The sequence below is a fragment of the Equus caballus genome, chromosome 20 (assembly GCF_041296265.1).
Source record: "Equus caballus isolate H_3958 breed thoroughbred chromosome 20, TB-T2T, whole genome shotgun sequence".
Taxonomy (NCBI): domain Eukaryota; kingdom Metazoa; phylum Chordata; class Mammalia; order Perissodactyla; family Equidae; genus Equus; species Equus caballus.
The window spans coordinates 41,272,525-41,293,886 of NC_091703.1; the positions used below are offsets into that span (position 1 = coordinate 41,272,525).

Genomic DNA, 21,362 nt, shown 5'->3' on the forward strand with positions numbered 1-21,362 from the left:
CAGTATGAGGCCAAGAACAGAGGCAGCCAAGTACCTTCCTGTGTTCACGTGAGTTATGGACCCTGTGGCACCGTCAGAGTAGCCTGGAGACTCACATGCAGTTGTGGGCGCCGTATCGTGCTGGGGCCACCGGCCAAGGCGAGGGTGCCGAGTAAGAGGATGCTGAGGGGTCATGACACCCACTGTCTAATACTTGTGGGCCTCTATGTAGAAGAAGACAGGAGGAGAAAGAAAAACGTGGCAGCGGGACTGAGCTCAGAGCAGGAGAAATGACAAGGGAAGTGGACCTGGGTTCAAGGTGATGGGATTTTCGTCCCACCAAAAATGGCATTGAATGGGCCATCAGGGTGGAGAGGGTGTGACGGCAGTGGGGGGCTCTCCAGTGCACAGGAACCTGGAAAGGAGCTCTTAGGGCCTCTCCGCTCTGACAAGAAAGCACTGCAGAGCTGTGGTCACAGCGTGGGCCCACATTCCTCTTTCTGACCACCCTGGAACAAGTCAGCCACTCCATGCCTCGCTGTCCACATGTGTATGTAGGCTGATGTGGGGTCCACTTCCAAGGGCTGTGTCGGCACTGAAGGACACAGCGCTCGCTCGGACACTGCCTCCCGCCCAGAGGCAGAGAAAGCATGGGGCTGCAGGGGGGCTGGAGAGAGGGTCGAGGGACACAGACAGCACGAGAAGTCATCACTTTATTTCTAAAAGGAAACCCACAGCAGCAGTCTCAAAGACACAAACTTAGGGGTTGTTTCAAACACATAGAATTCATATATTTGCTCACTTCGGTTGCTCTGCAAAATGAGGAAGAAGCTGCATCCTGCCCACAAATTAATACATATTCCAAACAGCAACACTGCCCTTTGGGCTTCTGTAGCATTCTGGAGAGAGCCTTCCTTTACCTATGGCTTAGGAGAGCCAATCCCCTCAGGCACAGCACGGCCCCCACCCTCCTACATCCAGAGGCCTGCGAAGGGGTGTGGGGATGGCATCCATCAACCTTTGCAAGCCCAGAAACCCCCAAGACAGAGGAGGCTCACATTCTCTGGTGAATTCAGAATATCCACACGTTTGGCAAGAGTAGCTTGTGGGCGAGCCCCACGCCAACCCTGAGGCTGTCACCCCCTCCCCACACCCCGGTCCAGAGGCTGAGCCTGAGGCCTCGCTCCTCTGGCTTTCCCAGGTGCTGGGGGCAGGATGTCCTTGGGACCTCAGTGCTGGGGAGAGCCTGATGGGGAGATTCCTGGCTGTTCCTGAGTGGGCACTGCCTCTCAGAAGACCACTTCTGGAGGGGAGTTCTGAGAACTGGAGCTGCCCTCTGGTGGAGAGAGGCTGGGAGAGGCAAGGCCCCACGGCCCTGGGGAGCTCCGCCTGGTCCTCTGTTCCTTAAGGCCTGAGCAGCCCTGGCTCAGGTCAGCCAGCACTGTGCTCCCTGCTGTCCTCTCCTACAAGGTTCTCAGATTTCGCTGTCAGCACCCTGCCCCATCAACCCTGTGAGCCCCTTGCTGGGGGGCCCAGCAAGACCCTGTTGCCTGGGGCAGGCCTCTGGGAACAACTCCTGTAGAAGATGGGCTGGGGCACTGCCCCACCCTGAGGCCCCAGGTGGAAGGAGGGGTGGACTGGGAACAAACCCAGGAATCTGGGGCTAGAAGCAACCATGGAGAGGACCAGCCTGCTCTGTGCACCCAAGGTGGAAAGTGGAGGCTACCTCCGCCCAGGGACGGGCATGGCGACCTTGACAGACTGGTCCCCTCTACCCCACTGCTGCTCAGGCGCCCTCACCTTCCCAGGCCACAAACCCCAGGGTTCACTTGGTAGGAGGCGGCTATTTGGTGAGACTGCAACAGTCAATGTCACCAGCGTTCCCAGGGTGTCCACGGAAACCCAGGCCCAGGGCCCAGATCCCCACCCTGCCGGCCTCGCAGACCCTCCTTCCCACTTCCCTCCACGCCTTTCGCTCAGGGTAGCGCTGTCTGCTCTGTGCAGGGGCCCAGGGCCTCTGCTTCAGGACCTTCCACCTCTACGTGGGACGGAGTGACCATCCACTGGCTCTCAAAGGTGGCATTCTTCAGCTGTCCCAGCTGCAGTGATGGCGGAGCAGGAGACAATAGTGGAGACAGGGGTAGGGCGCTAGGCCTCCTCCTCACCCTCCTGGGCTCAGGGCTGTACATACTCAAGATGCAAATGCTAAATGCTCAAGACTTTTATAGTGAATTACAAGTGGATGATGGTGAGTCTTCAGGCCATGAGGCCTCTGGTGGAATATTTCAGTTCTTTGAAAAGACAAGAAACTAACCTGATGGAGTGGGAGGACCCCTTCGGGCTGGGAGAGGCCAGGGTGCTGGTGGGACGGATGCTGGGGGCAGAGGCTGGGGCACATTGCCACGGGTCTTGACGAGCCAGGTCCAGGTCAGGAGTGACTGGGGGCCAGAATGAGAGGGAGGGCACTCTTGCCCCCTCTGCTTGGTGGGAACGTTATTCCATGAGTGTTATTACTTTAATTTTTAAATGAGTAATTTAAAAAGAGGTAGAACAGTGATTTCCAAACAAGGTGCGTGTGGGGGCTCTTCTGTGCTCCTGCTCCCCACCTCTGCAATGGGGCGGCTCCGGCGCGCAGTGGTGCAGCAGGGACTGAAGGGATGTGGGGTGTTTGGGGGGCATGCAGTCACCCAAGCAGCTCCCCACGTCTGCACAGGTGAGACCCCAGGCGCAGCAGGAAGCCATGGGCCCTGGCCAGTCTGATGGAAACCAGCAGAACCACGTCCTCTCTCTGCTCCCACAGCCCCACGAGGGGCCAGGCCCCGGGGGTATCGGAAGCCAGTCTGCCCTCCAACCAAATGCTTCTTGCCGCCTTTTCCATCCATTCTCTGCATACAGCCGGGCCTCAGAACCCTGGACAGTATCCAGGGATGACCGGGGCAACTTCGCGGAGAAGCGGGAGCATCCTAGTTGCCCTGCATGCTGTCTAAACCAGTCCCTTCCCCTCTTCCAGAAACTCCTGAGCAGACACCAGGCACCAGGATAACTTCTAATTTAATATTATAATAATAAAACCATGGTGGTGCAGAACCATGACCTGTATTTTAAATCCCTAGGGCCCCTAATGAGCACTGAACTCCTGCTGGAGCTGTTCTCAGGACAAACACACAGGATCGACAGCTGCAGCTGCAAAAGTAAATGGAGCCTGGCCTGACCACTGCAGCCACGGCCATGGCCGGCGCCCTGCCCGGCCCGCTCCCCTGGCCACCGGGGCAGTAGCCAGAGGAACCGACCACCTGCACGGATGGCAGGATTAAGATGATAACGCCGAAAAGCAAACCTTAATGAGAAAAACCCCTGGAAGGAGACAAATTTAATTTTCTTCTCCTCTTTGGACATCTTCGTCCAGAGGGAGGTTCTGAAGTGAGGCGGGCAGTGGGGAGCGTCCCTCTCTCCATGACCAAGTGGCCTCGGCTCTCAGAGGCTCTGCCTGTCATCACAGATCACACCCTCCTTTTTTCCGAGTCTCTAGAAAGAGTAAGTGATTACTGTTTTGTTATCATCTAAATTAAAAAAGGTGAAGTTGACTGGGTTGGCGCCGTCAGCACAGCAGTTTGACAATTGGGGCGACAGCTTAACTACTGAGCAATTTTTTGCACAATTTGAGAACTTTTTTTTTTTTTTGCCAAGGAGTCAGTCTAACAAACACATCCCACTCTTGCTGAAAATAATTTCTTTTCCCAGTTCTTCTAGGAATAAAACACTTTTAATGTATTTGTCAGGAATTGACACTTCATTTAATAAGATTAAAAAAGTGACAATTTAAAGAGCAATTGAGAAGAGACCCACATCCATGATGGTCCCATGGTTCTAACTAAAACCAGAAGAAAAACAGAAAAAGCGCTAAGAATATGGGACAGTGTGTCTGTGTGTGTGTTATACTATTACACCTGTCTCGAGTCCAAAGTGCTGAGCAGCAACCCCACCTTTAAGGCGCCAGCCCCTCATGGCACATAACCTGCCGGGCACACATCCTGCCTAGCACACATCCTGCCTAGCACACGCCCCACAGGGCACACGCGTCGCCTGATGTGCTCAGTGCCGCCCTACCCGACCCTCCCAGGAGGTGCCCGAAGGTGGCTTTGAAGGCTTTCCCCAAAAGCCCCAGAGAATTTGTTTTTTACTCTCCCAAAAAACATGATCTGAAACGAAGAGCAGGGGTTTCTGCAGTGTTGTTTCTTGAGCTAGGCTTGGTTACCAAGGTGTCATCTCCCAGTCTGTAATGAAGCAGCATCACAACAAAGCCCCCTCTGTCTGTCTCTGCCGGGAGTCTGGCCTCCCCTGACCCCTCCTCAAACGAGACACCACACGGGCTGTGCCCTCCTGCCCCTGTCCCCTCCGCTCAGCTTTGGCGTCTCCTTCCTCACACCCACAGCTCCCAGCAGGACCGCCTCCACCCTCTGCTGCGCTGAAGACCCTGAGGGTGCTGGGGACCCTCCAGCTGCGCACCCGCCGTCTCAGCCTCTGCACTCCCACTTGGCTCCCTTTGTCTCTTCAGGTTTTGGGGCCTTTTTGGTCCAGTTTGCTCCAGGGCAGAAGTCCTCCTTGGGACCAGCCAGGGCTCTGGAGAATGCCAGTCACCTGGGGACTTCTTCTTGGCTGCCCACTCATCCCTCATTCCCTGGAGACCCAGGCCTTGTCCTGGGAGTGTCTGGTGTGACGCACTCCACTGGGGTCTCCAGGCCCCCTCCAGAGGGCCCTGACCCAGCCAGGCATACAGAAAGAGCCCTCCGGCTGCCCAAATCAGAAGTTCACAGGAGATGCGAGGGAGAGGCAAGCCACCCGAAGCTGAGCTGCCAGGCTGGCACTTAGTTACCTGTGCCTAGAACGGCGACGCGTGCTGCGTGGGGAGAGGAACTGAAAGGTCTGGAGATAGAGGGTGGGGTCAACTCTTCCAGATCCTTCCCAGCCGACTCCCCATTTCCGCAGGTCAGCAGTGCTGGCCTCCAAGCCTAGGGGCTCCTCTCTGGACAGGTGACCTCAAAGTTTTAAAAAGAAGCCCTTGAATACATGATACTTTCGAGACATGTGAACTCCGCTCTCGCTCTGACTTCTCTGTCTCCTCTTGTCCCCATGGGGCAGCGAGTGCACTGCTGAAGGAGGTGCTGAGTGGGCAGGAATCCTCGGCGCTAACTGGCGACTGGGGGCTGGATGCTGACAGAGGCAGCGGCCAAGCCATGGAGGGCGGCCACTCACTGTGAGCCATGGCACCGCCATTTGCTACAGGAGCCCCTCCCACTGGGAAATGCCTGGCACCCTCAGGGGTTCCGCCCAGCCCACAGTGGAGAAGTGGACAGAGCAGAGAGCTGAGGGCACAGAGGGAGACTCTCGGAGCTCTGGGGACGTGGGGAGAAGGCTGGCCCAGCCGTTCCTCCTCCCCCAGGACTATCTCCTTCCCGGCCTGTGTGTGAACAGAAAGACCACCTTCCTGTTCGTTCATGCAGTCTGATGCCACCCTATCATTCCAACACTGAAACTCACTAGAAACTAAGTTATGCGAGGAGAAGACTAGTCAGTCGACCCACTGGCTCTTTGTACACCCACAACCAACGTGTCTTTGAGACACCAGAAAGGACCAGAAAGAAAGCCCACTCCCCGTAAACCCCACCCCTCCTTCTAAGCGGGGTCATAGGGCACGCAGAGGACTAGAGCCTGTGTGTGGAGGACTCAGGGACACCGTGCTGCTCACTTGGGGGGCCTCATGTGGAGCTGACTGCGACAGCCACCAACAGCCAACAGGAAACTCTGGAGATAAGCAAAGCCAGACAAGAATCTGATCCAGTTACAAAGGCAGTTAGCACTGGACTGCAAATTACTGAGACATAGCGGAGCCAGACTCAGCTACACAGTCAGAGGAGATCGTTTTGATGAGGATTAGGAGAAGAGCTCTTAGACCCGCTTGTTTCCAATCCCGGGTTGAGGACTGGGGTCTGGGGGAACACAGCAACCACCAATCAGCCACACGTGCGGCAAAGGCCCGGCCCCATATTCCCAACACTGACCGCTCGGCTAACCTGGGGCCGTTCCCGGGCAGGTCCCGCCCAACCGACAGTTGGTAGAGATTTATATACATGTAATTCTGAACCTGAAATTAGCAGGTGGCATCATAACTATTTCCTTGTCAGCCTCCCAAGCTTAAAGGCTGGATACATTTCAGGAATGACAGGTTAATAACTCAGCAATTCGAGTGATTATTAACTCCAGTGTCCGTGGGTTGATTTGCTCATTGTGCATTTTGTTGAATTTCCTCAAAGGGTTTCCTTGTCAGGTGCCGTACTGAGCTGCACCAGAGCCTCATTGAGATGTGCACAGTATTTCTCGGCTGTACCCCACGCTTACACGTTCCAAACTAGGGAAGGAAAATTAGAGCTCAAAAGGGATTAAAACAAGTGATTTGCTGTTTGAGCATTTCAACAAGATCTGGAACACCTATGATTCAGCAAGTGGAAAATAACTGAAAGAAATAAAAAGTTATTTAGTTGCCAGGACAATGTGCTCCTAACAGTAAACACTCTACGAAACCCATTTCCTCAAGGGTGCCTCTAGGTAACAGAGGACGGAGAGATGCTCTTCCGTTCAAGCGTTCACGTGCTGTTTGGTATTCCGCTGAGGGCCTGTCTATGCCTTCCTTCTGTTCCCTTGCCTGGCTTAGATTAGAGAGGTAGGGTGTTACTGGTGGGCTTGATGAAGACTGAAGACCCATTTTCTCCCCCTGGAGACCAGCCTGATTTGAACAAATTGAGGAGAACAATGCAGCCCCTTTCTGTCCTTGGGAGAAAACCTGTTCTGGGTCGGCTTTTGCAGCCAGGTCTGCTCCTCTGGGGGGTGGGGGGCGGTCAGAAAGATCCCTGCTTGGGGGGACAGTGGATCTCGCCTCTGCATGCCTCCTTTATTGGTGCTGCCGGCTGGGCGAGCGTGAGTTGGAGCCCGGGCTGGAGGGCAGCGAGCTGCCGCTGGGGGCCTGCAGGGCGTGGGGGTCGAGCTGTTGACCGGCCAGGCTGGTGTCCCCGGTCCCCGGCTCCTCGCTGTTTTCCTCCTTCTGGCTGCTCTGCTGCTCCGGACACTCAAAGTGGACACAGTGGAACACCTGGGAGAGAAGGCAAAGACCAGTGAGTGCGGGGCAGCGTCCCACTGGGAGCTGCCCTAGAGGGAGAGCCTCCCACCCCCCTGCCCCAGCAGCCGCCTGACAGCAACTGGAAGCTGGTAAACCCGGTTCAGTCGGTGAAGACAAGGACGAAGGTCAGTGCTCGGAAGGCCTGGAGTTGGACGGCGCAATGGGGGTTCCTGTAAGACCTCTCACTGGGTTGCTCCACTTTTTGGTTACTTTTATCTCATGAGCTCCTTTTTCTTTTATAATTAATTAATTCTTGCATTTGGCAGTTGGGTTAAAAGTCAACAGGGGGTGACTGGTGAGGCTGCACAACTCCATGAATACACTAAAAACCACTGAATTGTACATTTCAATGGGTGAATTGTATGGTATGTGAATTACATCTCATAAAGTTATGAAAAAAACAGTCAGCGGGGCATTACCCCTGGGCTGATCTCCGAGGGCCAAGGGAGCCCCTCCCTCTCACGTTTGCCCTGTGCTCGGGGAGGGGACAAGCTCCTGGGGCACAGTCACCAGCTGGCAGCAGCGCCGTGGAGGGGACTTGGGCCAACCTGGAACAAACGCCCTGCCCTCACGTGGAGGAGCCGGCCACCCCTGGAGCCAGGAAAAGCTTGCCTCCGCCCGTGGGTCCCCCCGGAAGCATTACAGAGGCCTGTGCTCAGCCGGGCCACCACTGCACCACGGAGCCCAGGGCCGAGGCTGCTGGTGTGCGGCCTGGGGGTGCGGGGAGAAGGGGCAGGCGGAGGGGGCCTTCAGGATGACGGCCCACACCCCCTCGGCGCACACACGGAAAATCCCCTCAGCACTGCCTGCCAGCCAAGCCTGTCTGGGTCCCAGCTCCCTGGTCTTCAGTGTGGGCTACGATCTACTCTCCCCAGGGCATGCCAGTAGTTTGAAGGGAATCAATTTCCAGATCCTCAAATTCTGTATTTTCTAAAGCTGCCTGAGAGCGTGACTGACTTCACAGCAGCCTTCGCCCCTCCCAGAAGGAAAGCGTGGCCCTCGCCTGCCCTGCTGGGCATGCAGCCCTGGGGCGCAGGCTCCCTCGTGCCCACGGAGCCCTCGAGGGACGCAGCCTCCAAGAGGCAGGGCGGGGCCCCTGGGAGGTGAGTGTGGCCTCAGTGAGGTGTTCTGAGTACCCAACTGAAGTGTATACATGACAGGCAATTTTTTTTTTTAATGTAACTAGAATTTTTCCAGAATTATGAAAACATTTTCAAGAAACACTGGCTAAAACCCGTGGATAAAAGTTTTCCACAATTACTTCCAGATTTGGTGTGCCGTATTCAATAAGTCGCTTAAAATCTATTTTAGCAAATCATGTCATCAAATATGTATTCCTAATAATTAGTCATATTCCATCTTATAAAATGTTTGCTTTCTATCTCATATTAACAAAAGTAACTGTATTTAAACTTATGAAGAAATATTTTGCTTCTCAACCTCAAAACGTCCACAGGATTACACTTTCTCCCAAAGTCCCTTTAGAGGAGATGCAAACCAAATGTCTGAAGGCCACTACTGACAGCACCGAGGGGACCCTAGGCCCTGAATAGAGTTAATTTAAAGAGTTACTAGGCAGGCCCCGGAGGGAAGGAGAGGACATTTTGGCGTTAGAAGTGCTCCAGGCAAGGGGAGTAACTAGGGTGAAGACCATGGGGAGGAAAGAGCCCAGCGGTGTCCGAGGAGAAGCTCTGCGCAGCAAACCCTAAGGAGAGGGGCCCAGCGAGGGCTCAGGAGCAGAAACACTCCACGACACTCATCCCATGAATATTGACTGGCTGCTCCCCACAGGGCCGGGCGGGTACATCAGATCCAAGGACAGAGCTCCTGGCCTCAGGAGTGTACGTGAAGTGGTACCGGGATGCCTGGGAAGATTCATCCGGCAATGAGGGGCGGGGGCCTAGAGATGGAGCACACTGCGGGGAGTGTGATCAGCTCGGGCCAGCACCACGGTCTTGGCGGGGTGAGAGCTTTGAGCAGGAGGTCACCTGTCAGAAGTGAAGTTCAGGGGAGTGAATCACTCCAAGAGAGTTCCCAAAGTTCAGGCCGAGAAAAGCTGGCACAGGAGGCTGGAGCTCGGGCAGCTGTGGGGACAAGAGGGCCCGCGCAAGCTCACTGGGGGAGAGCCTGGCAGTGGTGGATCCCAGAGAGAGACAGAGGCTAAGATTGGTGAGGGTGGCAGCAGGGTGCAGACGAGGCCTCAGCTGGAATGGGATTTAGGGGTGAATCCAGTTCCCGAGGGGCCTGCTGGCGCAGGAGAGTCTTAGAGAAAGTGGGGTGTGGGCTGTTGAGGTGACAGGAACTGAGGCTGGGGGAGCCGTCTGGTCACCAGGGCCTGGAGCTGGGGGACCAGGGGCAGAAGACCAGCTGCTAAAACCAGAGCATCCTGGACATACACCTGGTAGGGCCTGGGCTGTCTGAACGTCACTACCTTATCCCAAGCCTTTCTCCCTTGGGTCTCCAGACTCCTCCTAAACTAGCCAAAGGCCCTAGATAAGTAAGAGGAGGCACCTTGTAAAGCTGTCACTGAACTTGGGTGCAAATGCTGAGGCTCAACCCTAAGTGTGTAACTGGTTGGTAGTGATGTGCCTGAAAGGGCCAGTGGGTGCCTGGAGCCTGTGTGGACAGCCAGGCACAGGGGCATGGCCACACTCTGAGCCCACGAGGGTGAGACACACTGCTGGCCCTCCCCTGGCCCCCCAGTGCTCCTAGGAGAACTGCAACCCTCACGCTGCCTTGGGTGGGGGCCTGCTGGCTGGAAGAGAGCCGCTGAACTTTGGATCTGCCCAGGTTAGGCGAGTCTGTTCCTGGATAAGGGCCCATCTGTAGAGGATAAGGCAGTGGTACCCTGGGAGTGCGAGGATGCCAGGCAGGGCTGGGGGACACCTGCCACTGTCCCTGAGGGAGGGGCTGAGTGGAGGAGACTGCAGGGCTCAGGAGGAGGAGCTGCGGCAGAGAGCTGGGGGGATGGGGGGCTGGCCCCGCCTCCTCCGGGGAGCTCTATATCCTCCACAGCTCGAGTACACTCCACACCACGCACACACTCGTGCACACACACACCACGCACACATACACACATGCATACACAGAGCCCTTCTACTGCAGAAGAGTTCACAGAAGACAAACGTAACGTCAACTGTGAAATTATATTTAAAATACAAATTCTGTGCTTACTTTCTGCATCACTATTTTTCCATATCCCCACTTCAATTCATTTCTCTACCACTGTTTCACATTTCACATTTCAAACTCTAATATGAAGACCGACTGAGGCCATGCGTCTTCGTCTGGGAGGAGACTTGCTCTCAGAGCGAGCTCATTTCTCTCCTTAGAGCTCAGGCCTCGGTGGCGGGGCTTCCTGCGGGCCCCCAGGGTTGCAGAGGCCCGAGTTAGCCTGGTCCCTCCTTCCTTTTCCTTTCTTTCCTTCCTCCCTTCCTTGACGGCAGAGCTCCCTGTCTGGGCCCATGTGCAGGTACCCGTCAACAGCCAGATGGGAGGGCCTTTTACGCAGATGTAAGAACTACGTGTGCCATCAGTTCTGACCTGAGCTACACGGAGTAAATGTGAAAATCTACGTGGCAACTATTAATCTACTCTTCTCCGCCAGCCCAACATTGCTTCAGCTTCTCAAGTGACAAGACCATCTTCTGGCGGTTACCGATAGTCTCTTTCGCTTTATGAACACCTCTCTTTCCAAGAACAGGACTGGGGGAGGGGGCGGGGGGGGGGGGATGCCCCGGGGCCCGCTTTTGCTCAGCGGCCCGGGCCACCGCCCCAGGACACATCTGCACTTGTTCACATCCCACAGGCACTCTCAGTCAAGCTCTCCCTGAGCTTCTTGTAAGCGAACGGACATCCTGTTCTCTCTCAACATGACCTGGAGCCGTACTTCACCCCCAGCGCCCGTCTCCATCTTCTCCAAATGCCGGATGTTCTGAACACGCAGCATTTTACTGCACCTTCCCGCGGCTGACCCTGGAGCTCTTTTATCCTGCCCCATCTCGTTCTTTAATCGGTTATTTGTGTAATCCTTGCTCGCTGTGCCCCCTGTCAATATCTTGGAGGCTTCTCCTCAGGGCCCTGCTGAAGCTAATCCTCGAATTGACTTACATTTGTCCTACTCTTTATTACCTTTCCTCAAGCTCTCCTGTCTTGTATTAAATGGGTTTTCTCTCCTTTTGCTCTTGCAAGCTTCTCTTCAGTCCAGGCCAGCCCTGCGAGGTTTTAGGGCGCCTCCCGCCCAAGGCCCGGCCCCTCTTCCTGCCTCTGTCTACCGATCTGTCAGCTCCTACCTGACTCAGGGACCAAGGTCTGGTTGTCTTTCCCCGCCTCGGCGCCTGACACAGGAATAAACAAGTCAATAAAAATTCTGGTCTGAAAAACAAAGTTAAAAAAGATCTCAGGGTGGCCGGGCTCTGGATAACGGCTGGTTCTTTAGAACGTGCCTGTCACCTAAGGAAGGGTCCCCATACGAGACACTACCCTGAGGGCAGGGTTGCTTTCTGTTCCACACTGTCCTGGCAGGAAGACACTGTCCATAGTGTAAACACTCACTGGCCTGACTCCCGCTGTTGTCCCTCGTTCCCGCTGTCATTCCCACTTCCAGCCTGAATCTCTCTCTTCCTAACTGGGGTGGCATTAACTGCTCAACCGTCTTTAGCCCATTTAATCAACCTATTTTAAAATAATGCAAAGGGCTGTGATTCCAGCACGTCTAACAATACTGATGCCATCTCAGGGGCTGTTTTGGTGTTCTCCTATGGATATTCCTCCCCCAGCACCACAGAGCTCACGGTAGACCCTTCCAGCTAAGTCAGGGGAAACTGGAAGCCCTCGGAAGTCCCAGCCGCTCGCTGCCTGGCTGAGCTCTCCTGCGGTTCTGGGTGGGCGCGCTGTGGCCAGGGAGCAGTGACCAAGCACCAGGAGCAAGGGCTGCCTGAGAGCCGTGCTTCAGTCTGTGACCCCAGAGTCTCCAGGGTGTCAGTAAAGGACCACCTGACTTTAATGCAGGTTCTCTGAACATCTCCAGAGAGCCAAGCAGGCTCGGCTGGATTCAAAGGCCACACACAGGAAACAGTTAATTTTATAAGCCACAAACTGTGTGGTGAAGATTCTATGTGAAAAAGGATGTTTTACAAATGAAAAGATCAGTGAGGGCTGGCAATAGCGAAGAAGAGTGTGCAGTAAAGTGAGCAGGCGAAGGGAGGTGGAAGTCGGGAAAGGACGGTGCCTCTGTGTGGAGGCACAGAGGGCAGAACGAGCGCGACATCTGCAGTAGGTGTGGCAGGAGGAGCCAAAGGAGGACTCCAGATAAAGGTCTGGGTCACATGGTGAGATACTCTGCTCCCTGCTCTGTAGAACAGTGTGCTGGCTCAGTCATCTCAGTTGATAACCCAACCACCAGCCCTGAACCTAACACGTCACGAGGGCAAAGCCAACCCCCAGCCAGGTCCTGGACCACTGCAGACGCAGAGTAACCATCACGGAGTGTACACCTCTCCACCACCATCGTGTGCAAGGCTGGGTTCCTTCCCTTGGGACCTTGGGCACCTTTGGATGGGCACGTTGTCCATGGGCATGCAGGGAGGCGCCTGTGGGTGTCCCAATTCGGTTCTTGGAAGCGGGGGTGTTTTCAAGTTAACCAGCTGTGGGGTACTTGTCTCCTTCACTGGTGGCCACATGACCTGGGCTCGGCCTCGAAGCTGCCTCCCGCCCCTGCAGAGGTGCATGAGGAAGAGAGGCTGCGGTGCCTCTTCTCTTGTCACACGGGAACTGGAGGTCTCCGACAGCTTGGAGGAGTCCTCGCTACCACGGGGGGCGGGTTCCCATCTGGAAATGTGCCGCCTGTCCCACTGCACCCCCAAGCTCCTCTTCCCACCCAGCACCAGCCAGGCCCTGAGTTTCTCTTTGCTCAGGGGCTGGTGTGATTCAGCTGCTTTCCTCCAATCCTTCCCAAGACCGTGACACCCCTCGAAAAGGCTGTGACCAAAAGTGAATGAGGCATACAGGGCAGAGGCACACTACTGATTTATGCAAAACCATTACCACCGTCGCCGCATCATTTTCCCTTCTCCTTTTTGGCAATCATGTATCCCATTAGCCTGTTTGATTGCCGCTGCTCACAAAGGGGCACCTTCGCTGAACCAGCTTCAACAGCCTCTGGATCTATCCCCCGAGAGGAGCCGGCTAATTTGGAACGTAGTCGTGTGTATGAATCCCACACAGCCTTAGTCACTACCCGCGTGTCCTTTTTTGTAGCTGCTGTTTATTATCACTTTGCTGTTCCTCTCTGGGAGCCATAATTCTCAACATGTTTCAGACAGTCTGGGGTGTTCTTTTCTCCATGAACACTGGAAAGGATGTACACAATGTACTGGCCCCTTCCTGGTGATCACACTAATTCCTCAGTGGGCCGCTCTCTGCCGCCTTTCATTAGAGGGACTCCCCAAGCACAATTTGCTCGACATTTCTTTGCAAAAGCAGAGAAGCCTCTGCCAATTTGCCAAGTTGGCCTAAGAGTCCACTATGAACTGTTGCAGAAATTGGGAAAATTTAATAAATGTTGACCAATGGCTCTACCTTGCTTTTCTGGTTTCTCCTGAGTAATTTTCACAGACTGCTTTCATGCCAACCAATATAAATAGGATTTCTGATCTAAGCTTTCACCTTACATTTACAAGGTGACGCATCTTTATAAAATAGATACCTACCTCTCACTGCTATCTGCCCGGAAGTCAGACACAAAGGCGTCCTTCTGAATTATACCACCCTGAAGACTTCCGGTCTGTGTTTCATGGCATCTGGCGTGGCAGCAGCACACACCCACTCAGCACTCAGTAAACGTTAACTGCTCCTGATGGGCGTGACAATTAACGTCTTTCTTATACTCGCCTCAGGAGAAGTTAAGATGTTTTATTTTTGTTCCTTTAAAAATGAAGACCAAGTATTTCCAACAAAACATGGCTTTTTATAAACCAAAGTTTTATATATGTACATCTAAACAGCCCGAAATATTATTTTCAGTTAAGGAACCCACTTCATAGGAAGGCATTTCCAGATTGTGAGCAACAACTTTTCAGGATTGCTTAGAGGCGACAGGATACCCAAGCAGTTTTGCACAAGTACTTATTCCGACTTGGTATGGGAGTAAATTTCTTGGTGACACTGCTTATGTATGGCAACAGTTTTTCTAACTTTCCAATGTCACTTTCCCATATTCACACAGGCCAGGGCACCCACAAATAACTGGAATTCCACTGCTTGGAAGGTTCTAGAAAAAGAGGCTCTCCAATACATATCACCCCAGGCAGCCCCAGAATTCCTGACTGCTGTTTTTAACGGCACATACTAGAGCTCCAGGGAGAGTGATTCATTCTCTTAACTAATTTGGCCCTGCAGTGGGAGAGAAGAATCTTTTTATTTTTGAAAAACTAAGAAACAAAAAAAAGGGACATGTTCCAGTTCCCAGGAAAACGTGGCAGATGTGGTCTCACCAAGACCCCTTCCCACTGGACAGGCATCAAGAGAGCCTGGCTGTGGCCCCCTCTCCCCTCAAGGCCAGCGTGTGTGGCCCCAGTCGCCCTGGGCAGGTCTTCGCTTTGTCCGGGTGACGCGTGCCTGTTTTGTCTGGAAGAGCTCCACCTGCACGGAGAGTTCAGGCCTAACCCCCAAGTGCCAGCCTGGCAGTGGGACGCCGCGAGACAGAACCCTCACGCGCGGGACGTCCCCATTCGTCTCGTTGCTCAGAGGCCCCCAGGCCTCACCTGCTCGGTTCGGGGCCCCCTTCTCCCAGGCCACTTGTTTGGTGCAGAATTACTGCTCCTCCAATACAACAGGCATAAGGACTGCGGAGGGTTTGAACAATGACGAGTGCTCACTGTTGTGTCACTTGCCCTCTCTTTTCCCAATAAAGTCTTTCATGATAGGCATTTAAGTATAAAAATGTAAAACATCGTCTTTTCTAATTATGCTACAAATTAAATATTTTTCTGTCTCACTGGGAAGGAACCTTTAAGATTTATTTCACTCTCTTTATTTCAAAAACAAGTGTCCTGAGAGCCAGGGAGGTGACGTGACCTGCTGGGGGTCACACCGCTGGCTGGGGGTGAGGCTGGCAGCAGTGCCGAGGTCTCCGGTGCACACTCGACAAGGCGCCTGCCTTCCTCCCCCGACTCCTCTCTCGTCCTCGGCGCACTCCCCACCGCCCCCGTCCTGGCCCGTGCACGCTGGCTGTTTCTCAGAACTTACTTCTAGACCCTCCACACCCCTTTCTCCTCAGCCTGACTCTTCGAGGCACCTGACCTTCATCATCAGCCGCACGTGTAGTCCTGAAATCCAACGTTTTGTTTGAATGGCTCACCTTTAACCACCTGCGCCCGCCCCTCCCGCCATCCTATATTTTCTTGACGCTCATGATTCTTGACCTTCTCATAGCCGTCAAAGCCCTACCGTCTCTAAGGTCGTGGGGGTTACAGCCTTGGTGCGACCTTCAGTTCTTCCTCATTGCTCAGATCCAGGTTGGCACAAGAGATTCCTGGAGCTGATTTCCCTCAGAACCCTGTACTCTGGCCCCCGCTCTGATTTATGGGGGGGCTACGGTGTACGGTACACTGGGCTGGGTGCTGAGACATGAAGATACCATGAGACGGTCTCTGCCCTCAACAACTGCAGTGCAGCGCAAAGCCTCTGCCGGGCCCATTATGCAGACAGGCGCCAGGCTGGCCCACCAGCCCTGTGCTCTGGCCCTGCTGCTCCTGTGCTTGTCTTCTCCTTGCCCACACCGAGCCTGTCTCTGCAAATGCCACCTCTGCCCTGCAGACACCGCACAGGGCATCCAGGTGCCATCTGAAAGCTGGATTTGTCTCGGTTACTTCTATTCCCGAGCAGGTTTTATTTGTGTGCATCCCTTCCCCATCACTGCCATGAGCACCCAGGTTCGGCTGGGTTCCTTCTCCCCGGCAGAAGTGGAGTCTGAAGGCTGGAGGTCACGAGCCCTCTGAGGGAGTAGCTCGCTGGTCCCTCTGCCCCATATCCCTCCAAGTCTCTGCCGCTAGGATGTCCATTTCAATCCTGGTGTGGACCTGCCGGGAATTCTGGCGTTGGGAGCCAGCGCAGGACTGCTGAGGTGCCCCTTTGCGGCTTAGAGGACATCCTCCAGAGGGTGCTGCCTGGGAAATCCTGGGGAGTCAGAGGGGGCGTGATCAGACCTGATGGGGTATCTGGGAAGTAATTATCGTCAGGCCAGGGAAGAATGTGTTTGTTTTTCTTTTTTACAGAGTCTGTTTCCCTGTTTTTTGCTTTTTTTCCCTTCACTAGAGCCACATGTTGCTATGGGAACGAGGATAGCACTGGGAGCCCACAGCCACTCACCGGGCTGACAGAAACCTGTAAATAAATTCTGCCTCACTCCAGGCTCCGTGCTGAGTAGTCCTGGAGGGCAGCTCAAGCAGCCACTTGCAGACTTTCTGCCCTGCTGGTGCCGGCTTGTGCAGACCCTCCTGCCACAAGCCCATGGGCCAATGACTATGCCCCACACGGCAAGCATTGCGTGTGCAGAGGGATCTGTAACCCCCTACTCTCCCAAACCCTCCACAACACAGCCTCATTCATGGCTACCCAGTCCCGAGGGCCGGGATCACTTGATCCATTTATAGATGAGGACCGGCCCCACAGGACCCAGCGCCACATCAGCCGCTGCTTCGGTTCACGCCACGGCACTTTCATCTCTGACTATCTACAGCATCGAGTGCTATTCGCAGTGTCACTAGAGTTAAGGTGCTCTCCATGTGGGGTGACTTCTGTCAGGCAGTGTACCTAAAATCCCCCTAAGGAAGGGCCCTGACTCAGTTTCTCTCCTAGATCTAGCATAGACTGGTGCATGGAGCACGCCCATGGGAACCATCTGCTCACCACCATCTGACTCGGGTAACTGGGCGAGGGCAGGGCTGGGCTCGTTTCTGTGCCTTTACTAGTTATTACGTGTTTCTGGAAGATGAAGCAGCCTGGATGTTAAGAGCCAGGCTGCCTGGACTCCAGTCCTGGCTCTGCCCTCCCCAGCCGGGTGGCCCTATGCAAATCACTTCACAGCACTCAGCTTCAGTTTCCCCATCCATGTTTCCTTTTTGCTTAAGACATTTTTATTGTGAAAACTATACTCTAAAAGGTGCAAGAAATACAGAAGTACAGCTTGTTGAATAACTATACAGTGAACATCATGTAAACTCTCCTTGGGTCAAGAACCAGGAATGTCACTCGTGCCTCGTTGTCTCTCCACGCGGCCCTTCCTAATCCGAGCCTCCCCACCCCGAGGCAATGACAAATCAGGGTTTAAGAGTAATCATTCCATTGCTTTTTTTTTTTTTTTAAATAGTTTTACCACCTGTGTATGCATCCTTAAATGTTACAGTTTGGTTCTGCATGTTTTTGATGTTTATATGAATGTAACCCTACTATACGTATTGTTTTGTGTCTGGCTTCTTTCCTTCGTGATGCCGTGACATCCATCCACATGCATCGCAGCCCCCTGGACATACTTCACCCTGCTCATCCATTCTCCTGGGAATGGACGATCGGGTGGTATCCCGACTGGGTCTGGTATGAACAGTGCTGCCCTGAGTGTCCTCATTCTTGCATCATGAACTTGTATTAAGAGTTTCTTTAGAGAACATACATAGGTGTGAAAATGCTCAGTCACAAGCAGGCATGCATGGGTTCAACTTTAACAAATCACACCACTTGTTCTCCAGGGTGACCGTGTCAGTCTGCACTCCCACAGCACTGGTGGAGAACTGCCCATTGCTCCACACCTTTGCCAGCACTTGGTATTCAGTTTCCTCATTTTTAAAATGTGGTGAGAGTAGAACCTACTTCACATATAAGGATTAAATAGTATAATCAATATAAAGGGCTTGGAATAGGGCCTAGCACATAGGAGTGCTCAGTAAATACTACCGCTATTATAATAACGATTATCATTATTATAAGGGTCCTAAACTAGGAGATACTGAGGTATTTGGCATACATACTTTTCCATTTACAGAAGTTTCTGGTTTAACAATCTCCTCAGCTTGACTATGGAAACTCTGCTATGGGATGCCAGGGTCTCCTGACGATGAGAAGTTGTTTCACTAAGGCTTTTTCTCATTTGGCTGACTGATGGGGAGAGGGAGAGATGGATGGACAGACTGAATGGTTCATTCACTCATTCAGCCAACAGGTACTCTATGCTCACACGCGCCAGGCCCATGCTGGGTGCCAGGGATACAAAGAAAAATAGGACACAGCCTCTCTCCTCAGCTACATAAATTCAGTAAACAAAATGGAACGCTGCGAGCGGCCTGCAGACTGTCGATACCATCCTCAGTTCCTCTTATTGACTTGACAAAGGCTCTTACGTGGCGCTTGTGAGCAGGAACCCAGTCTTTCCATACTGCAGAGAGTTACTTTTTCCTACAGTCCTTTTTAACTCCTGGGACTGCTTGTGCCCCTGAGCTCTCTGCCTACTGCAAAATCACTCCAGAACTTGCTCTCAAAGCCGGGTTTTCATAAAAGCAGTAAAAAGAAACAGGCGTAACTTCTACTTCTTTCAATACACTGACTGATGTTTCTGGGTCCACAGACGGATCTCATTTTGGCCCCAGACTGCTCTCTTTAAGGATGTAGGAGTGAGCCTTTGTTATTTTGCTGCGATAATTAATGAAACAGAAGGGAAGGGCCTGTGAGAGGTGCTGTACTGGCACCAGCACGCGCGGCGCCACAGTTACTGGGGAGAAACTTCGGATCCGCCGACACTAGTGGTGGTGTGGACAAGGCCCAGTCTCTAACCTTTTTCAGACAAGAGAGGCTTAGAAGGGGAACAGTGTCGGCTGCCTGAGTGGCTCAGAGTGGATTCGCAGTTGAGGCAGACGGGCAACCATGCCAGAATGGCCACACGATGGTTAGGTTGGTGACTGAGATCACCCTAATGTGACTGAGGAACAGCTAAGAGGACCTTTTTGGTTACAGGCACTGGGGAGAATCAGACGAGCGAGAACAGACTGAAGGAGAGCAGGATGGGAGGGGACATGCTGCGAGACACACTGACATGTGCCTGCCATCTAGTGCTGAGCGTGAGTGGAAGACAAAGGAAGCCCCGAGAGTGGGTAGAGAGGGGGAGTGTGGGAAAGGCGTCCAAGGGTAAAGGAGAGGAACACGAGATCCGTGAGAAGCATGCCACGCACAGGGGAGATGATGGAGCAGGAGACGACACACACACTCTGGGAAATGAAAGGAAATGTTCTAAGAAGCTAAGATAAATCACAAGGACGGCGCCATGTACACAAGGAGCAGGAGGTCACTGAAGGAAGCGGTGGAGTCTTTAAGGTAAGCATTAGGGGAATTTATTGACAGAAGTCATAAACGTAGCTAAAAAGTTCAATGAATTCATTGCGGTGGTGCTCACAAAGGAAGATGAGAGACAGATGCCAGCAGCAGACATACACTTCCCAGAGGAGAGGTATAAAATGCCACAGGAAATCAGAAGCTGCCAGAACAGGTGATCAGGAAATCTGAGCCTCCACAGCCCGCCTGAGAGCCGGCAATAGGAGGGAAGCCGGGAAATTAACATGCAGCCAAGCCCGCGCTGGAGCAGGAAGGCCCGGCCGCCACTGCAGCAAAGCCCACATTGGGCAAGAAATCCCACCCTGCAGCAGCTCGGCACGCTGTGCTGTTCCAACAACGGCTGGGATGGAGGTCGAGGCAGTTGCCATTGCCACAGTCACACAGCTGCTGGCAGCTCTGGCCACTTAGACACTGTGCAGGCCACTTTCCACCTCTTGCCAAAACAGCCCAACCCCAACTCTTCTGAATGCTCTTCAGCTCACAGGCGTCTCCAAGCTGCACTTTCCCCACCATTCCCTGCTCTGACCCTCCTTCCCTGGATGGGGCAGCACCTGCACAAAACAGCCTCTGGGTTGGTAACAGAATCTGAAGGGAAACAGGTCCTGGCTCTGACTAAAGGAAGGCCGCTGATGTCACCTAGCAAACAAGCAGTGACAGACTGAGGACCCTGCTGCCCTCTGCACTGCCCTCCACTGTGAGGAAGAGGCACCTGCCTCCGACACTTTGATGGCATGGTTCTGGGGATCAGGGCTGTCCTGCACCCCCAGCCACCCTGGTTTCTCAACTCTGCCCCAGCCTCCTTTCCCAGAGGTTTTGCGCCATCACAGTTCTCCTGCAGGGCTGCCTCCCCAGGAGCCCTGCCTGCCTAACTGGAGTCACCCCACTTCCCTCAAATGCAACCCATCCCTCACACCTCGGAGCCTCGCCACACCGACTGACACACATCCCCACTGTCCTCTAAGACAGGTGATGCTCCTTTCCAAAGGACATCCCAGAACCCAGGACGCTGCAGTCAAGAACGTTCTCTTTGAGAGTTTGCTATATTCTTGATGCCCAGTGAAATTCCACTTTTTTGTGCCTTCTTATGTGTTCTGAGAATGATACAGTTTATGTATCCTGCCTTACGATCCCAGTCATTATTTTCTGATTTAAGATGTTTCCCAGTTGGCGACACTACCTTGAGGCTTTTTCCCCTGATCAGTAACTGACTCAATGAGGCAGCCGAGCAAATCACTCAGCCCAATGCACCAGACCCCAGTTAGTTAGTGACCCACTAGTCAGCCCATTAGAACTGGCTGGTCCAGTCTCCACATCGGCTCGTCCCAAGCGGCTGGGGCTCCCTGCACAGACGTTTTTGGGAAACTCATCAAGGAGAGAAGATCCTGCCCTCAGTCTTAGAGATCTGTGAGGGGTAGTTCTTCATCTGGTCACTGAGGTGGGGCGCTCGGGCTGAGAGCCGGAAGAAGACCCTGAGCAAACTCACCCCAGTGTCTCTCAGTCTCCTCTGGTTACTGCTGTAATACATAACTGCAGAGTCACGTTTAGCAACTAAGGAAAAATCTGGTCTTTTTTATTTTTTGGGTGTGTTATATAAGAAACAAGTGACTACAAATGAAAAATATTTAATTTTAGCTCAATAGATTATTATGTAAAGATAAACTGAAACTGTTTTCCAATTTAGTAACTAATACACACAATTAATTTAACAAATTTAAGTGGTAGGAAAAGTTAGGATTTATTGTAAAAATTTTAAAAATATGATGTTTAGTTTGGGGATCAATATTTATTAAAATGTAGATTCAAATTTACTTTTGTTACATCGTCAAAAAAAGAA

At 53.2% G+C, this 21,362-nt stretch overlaps 1 protein-coding gene across 1 annotated transcript in view; it reads right to left on the reverse strand.

Annotated features, from left to right (window-relative positions):
- Positions 1 to 674: 674 nt before the first annotated feature.
- The window catches only part of BTBD9 (BTB domain containing 9), a 381,803-nt gene continuing 361,115 nt past the window's right edge, over positions 675 to 21,362 (reverse strand). Inside the window, exon 11 of the mRNA XM_023624248.2 lies at positions 675 to 7,123. Within this exon, the coding sequence (XP_023480016.1) occupies positions 6,926 to 7,123 (198 nt within the window). The 3' untranslated portion in view covers positions 675 to 6,925. The remainder of the gene's footprint in view (positions 7,124 to 21,362) is intronic.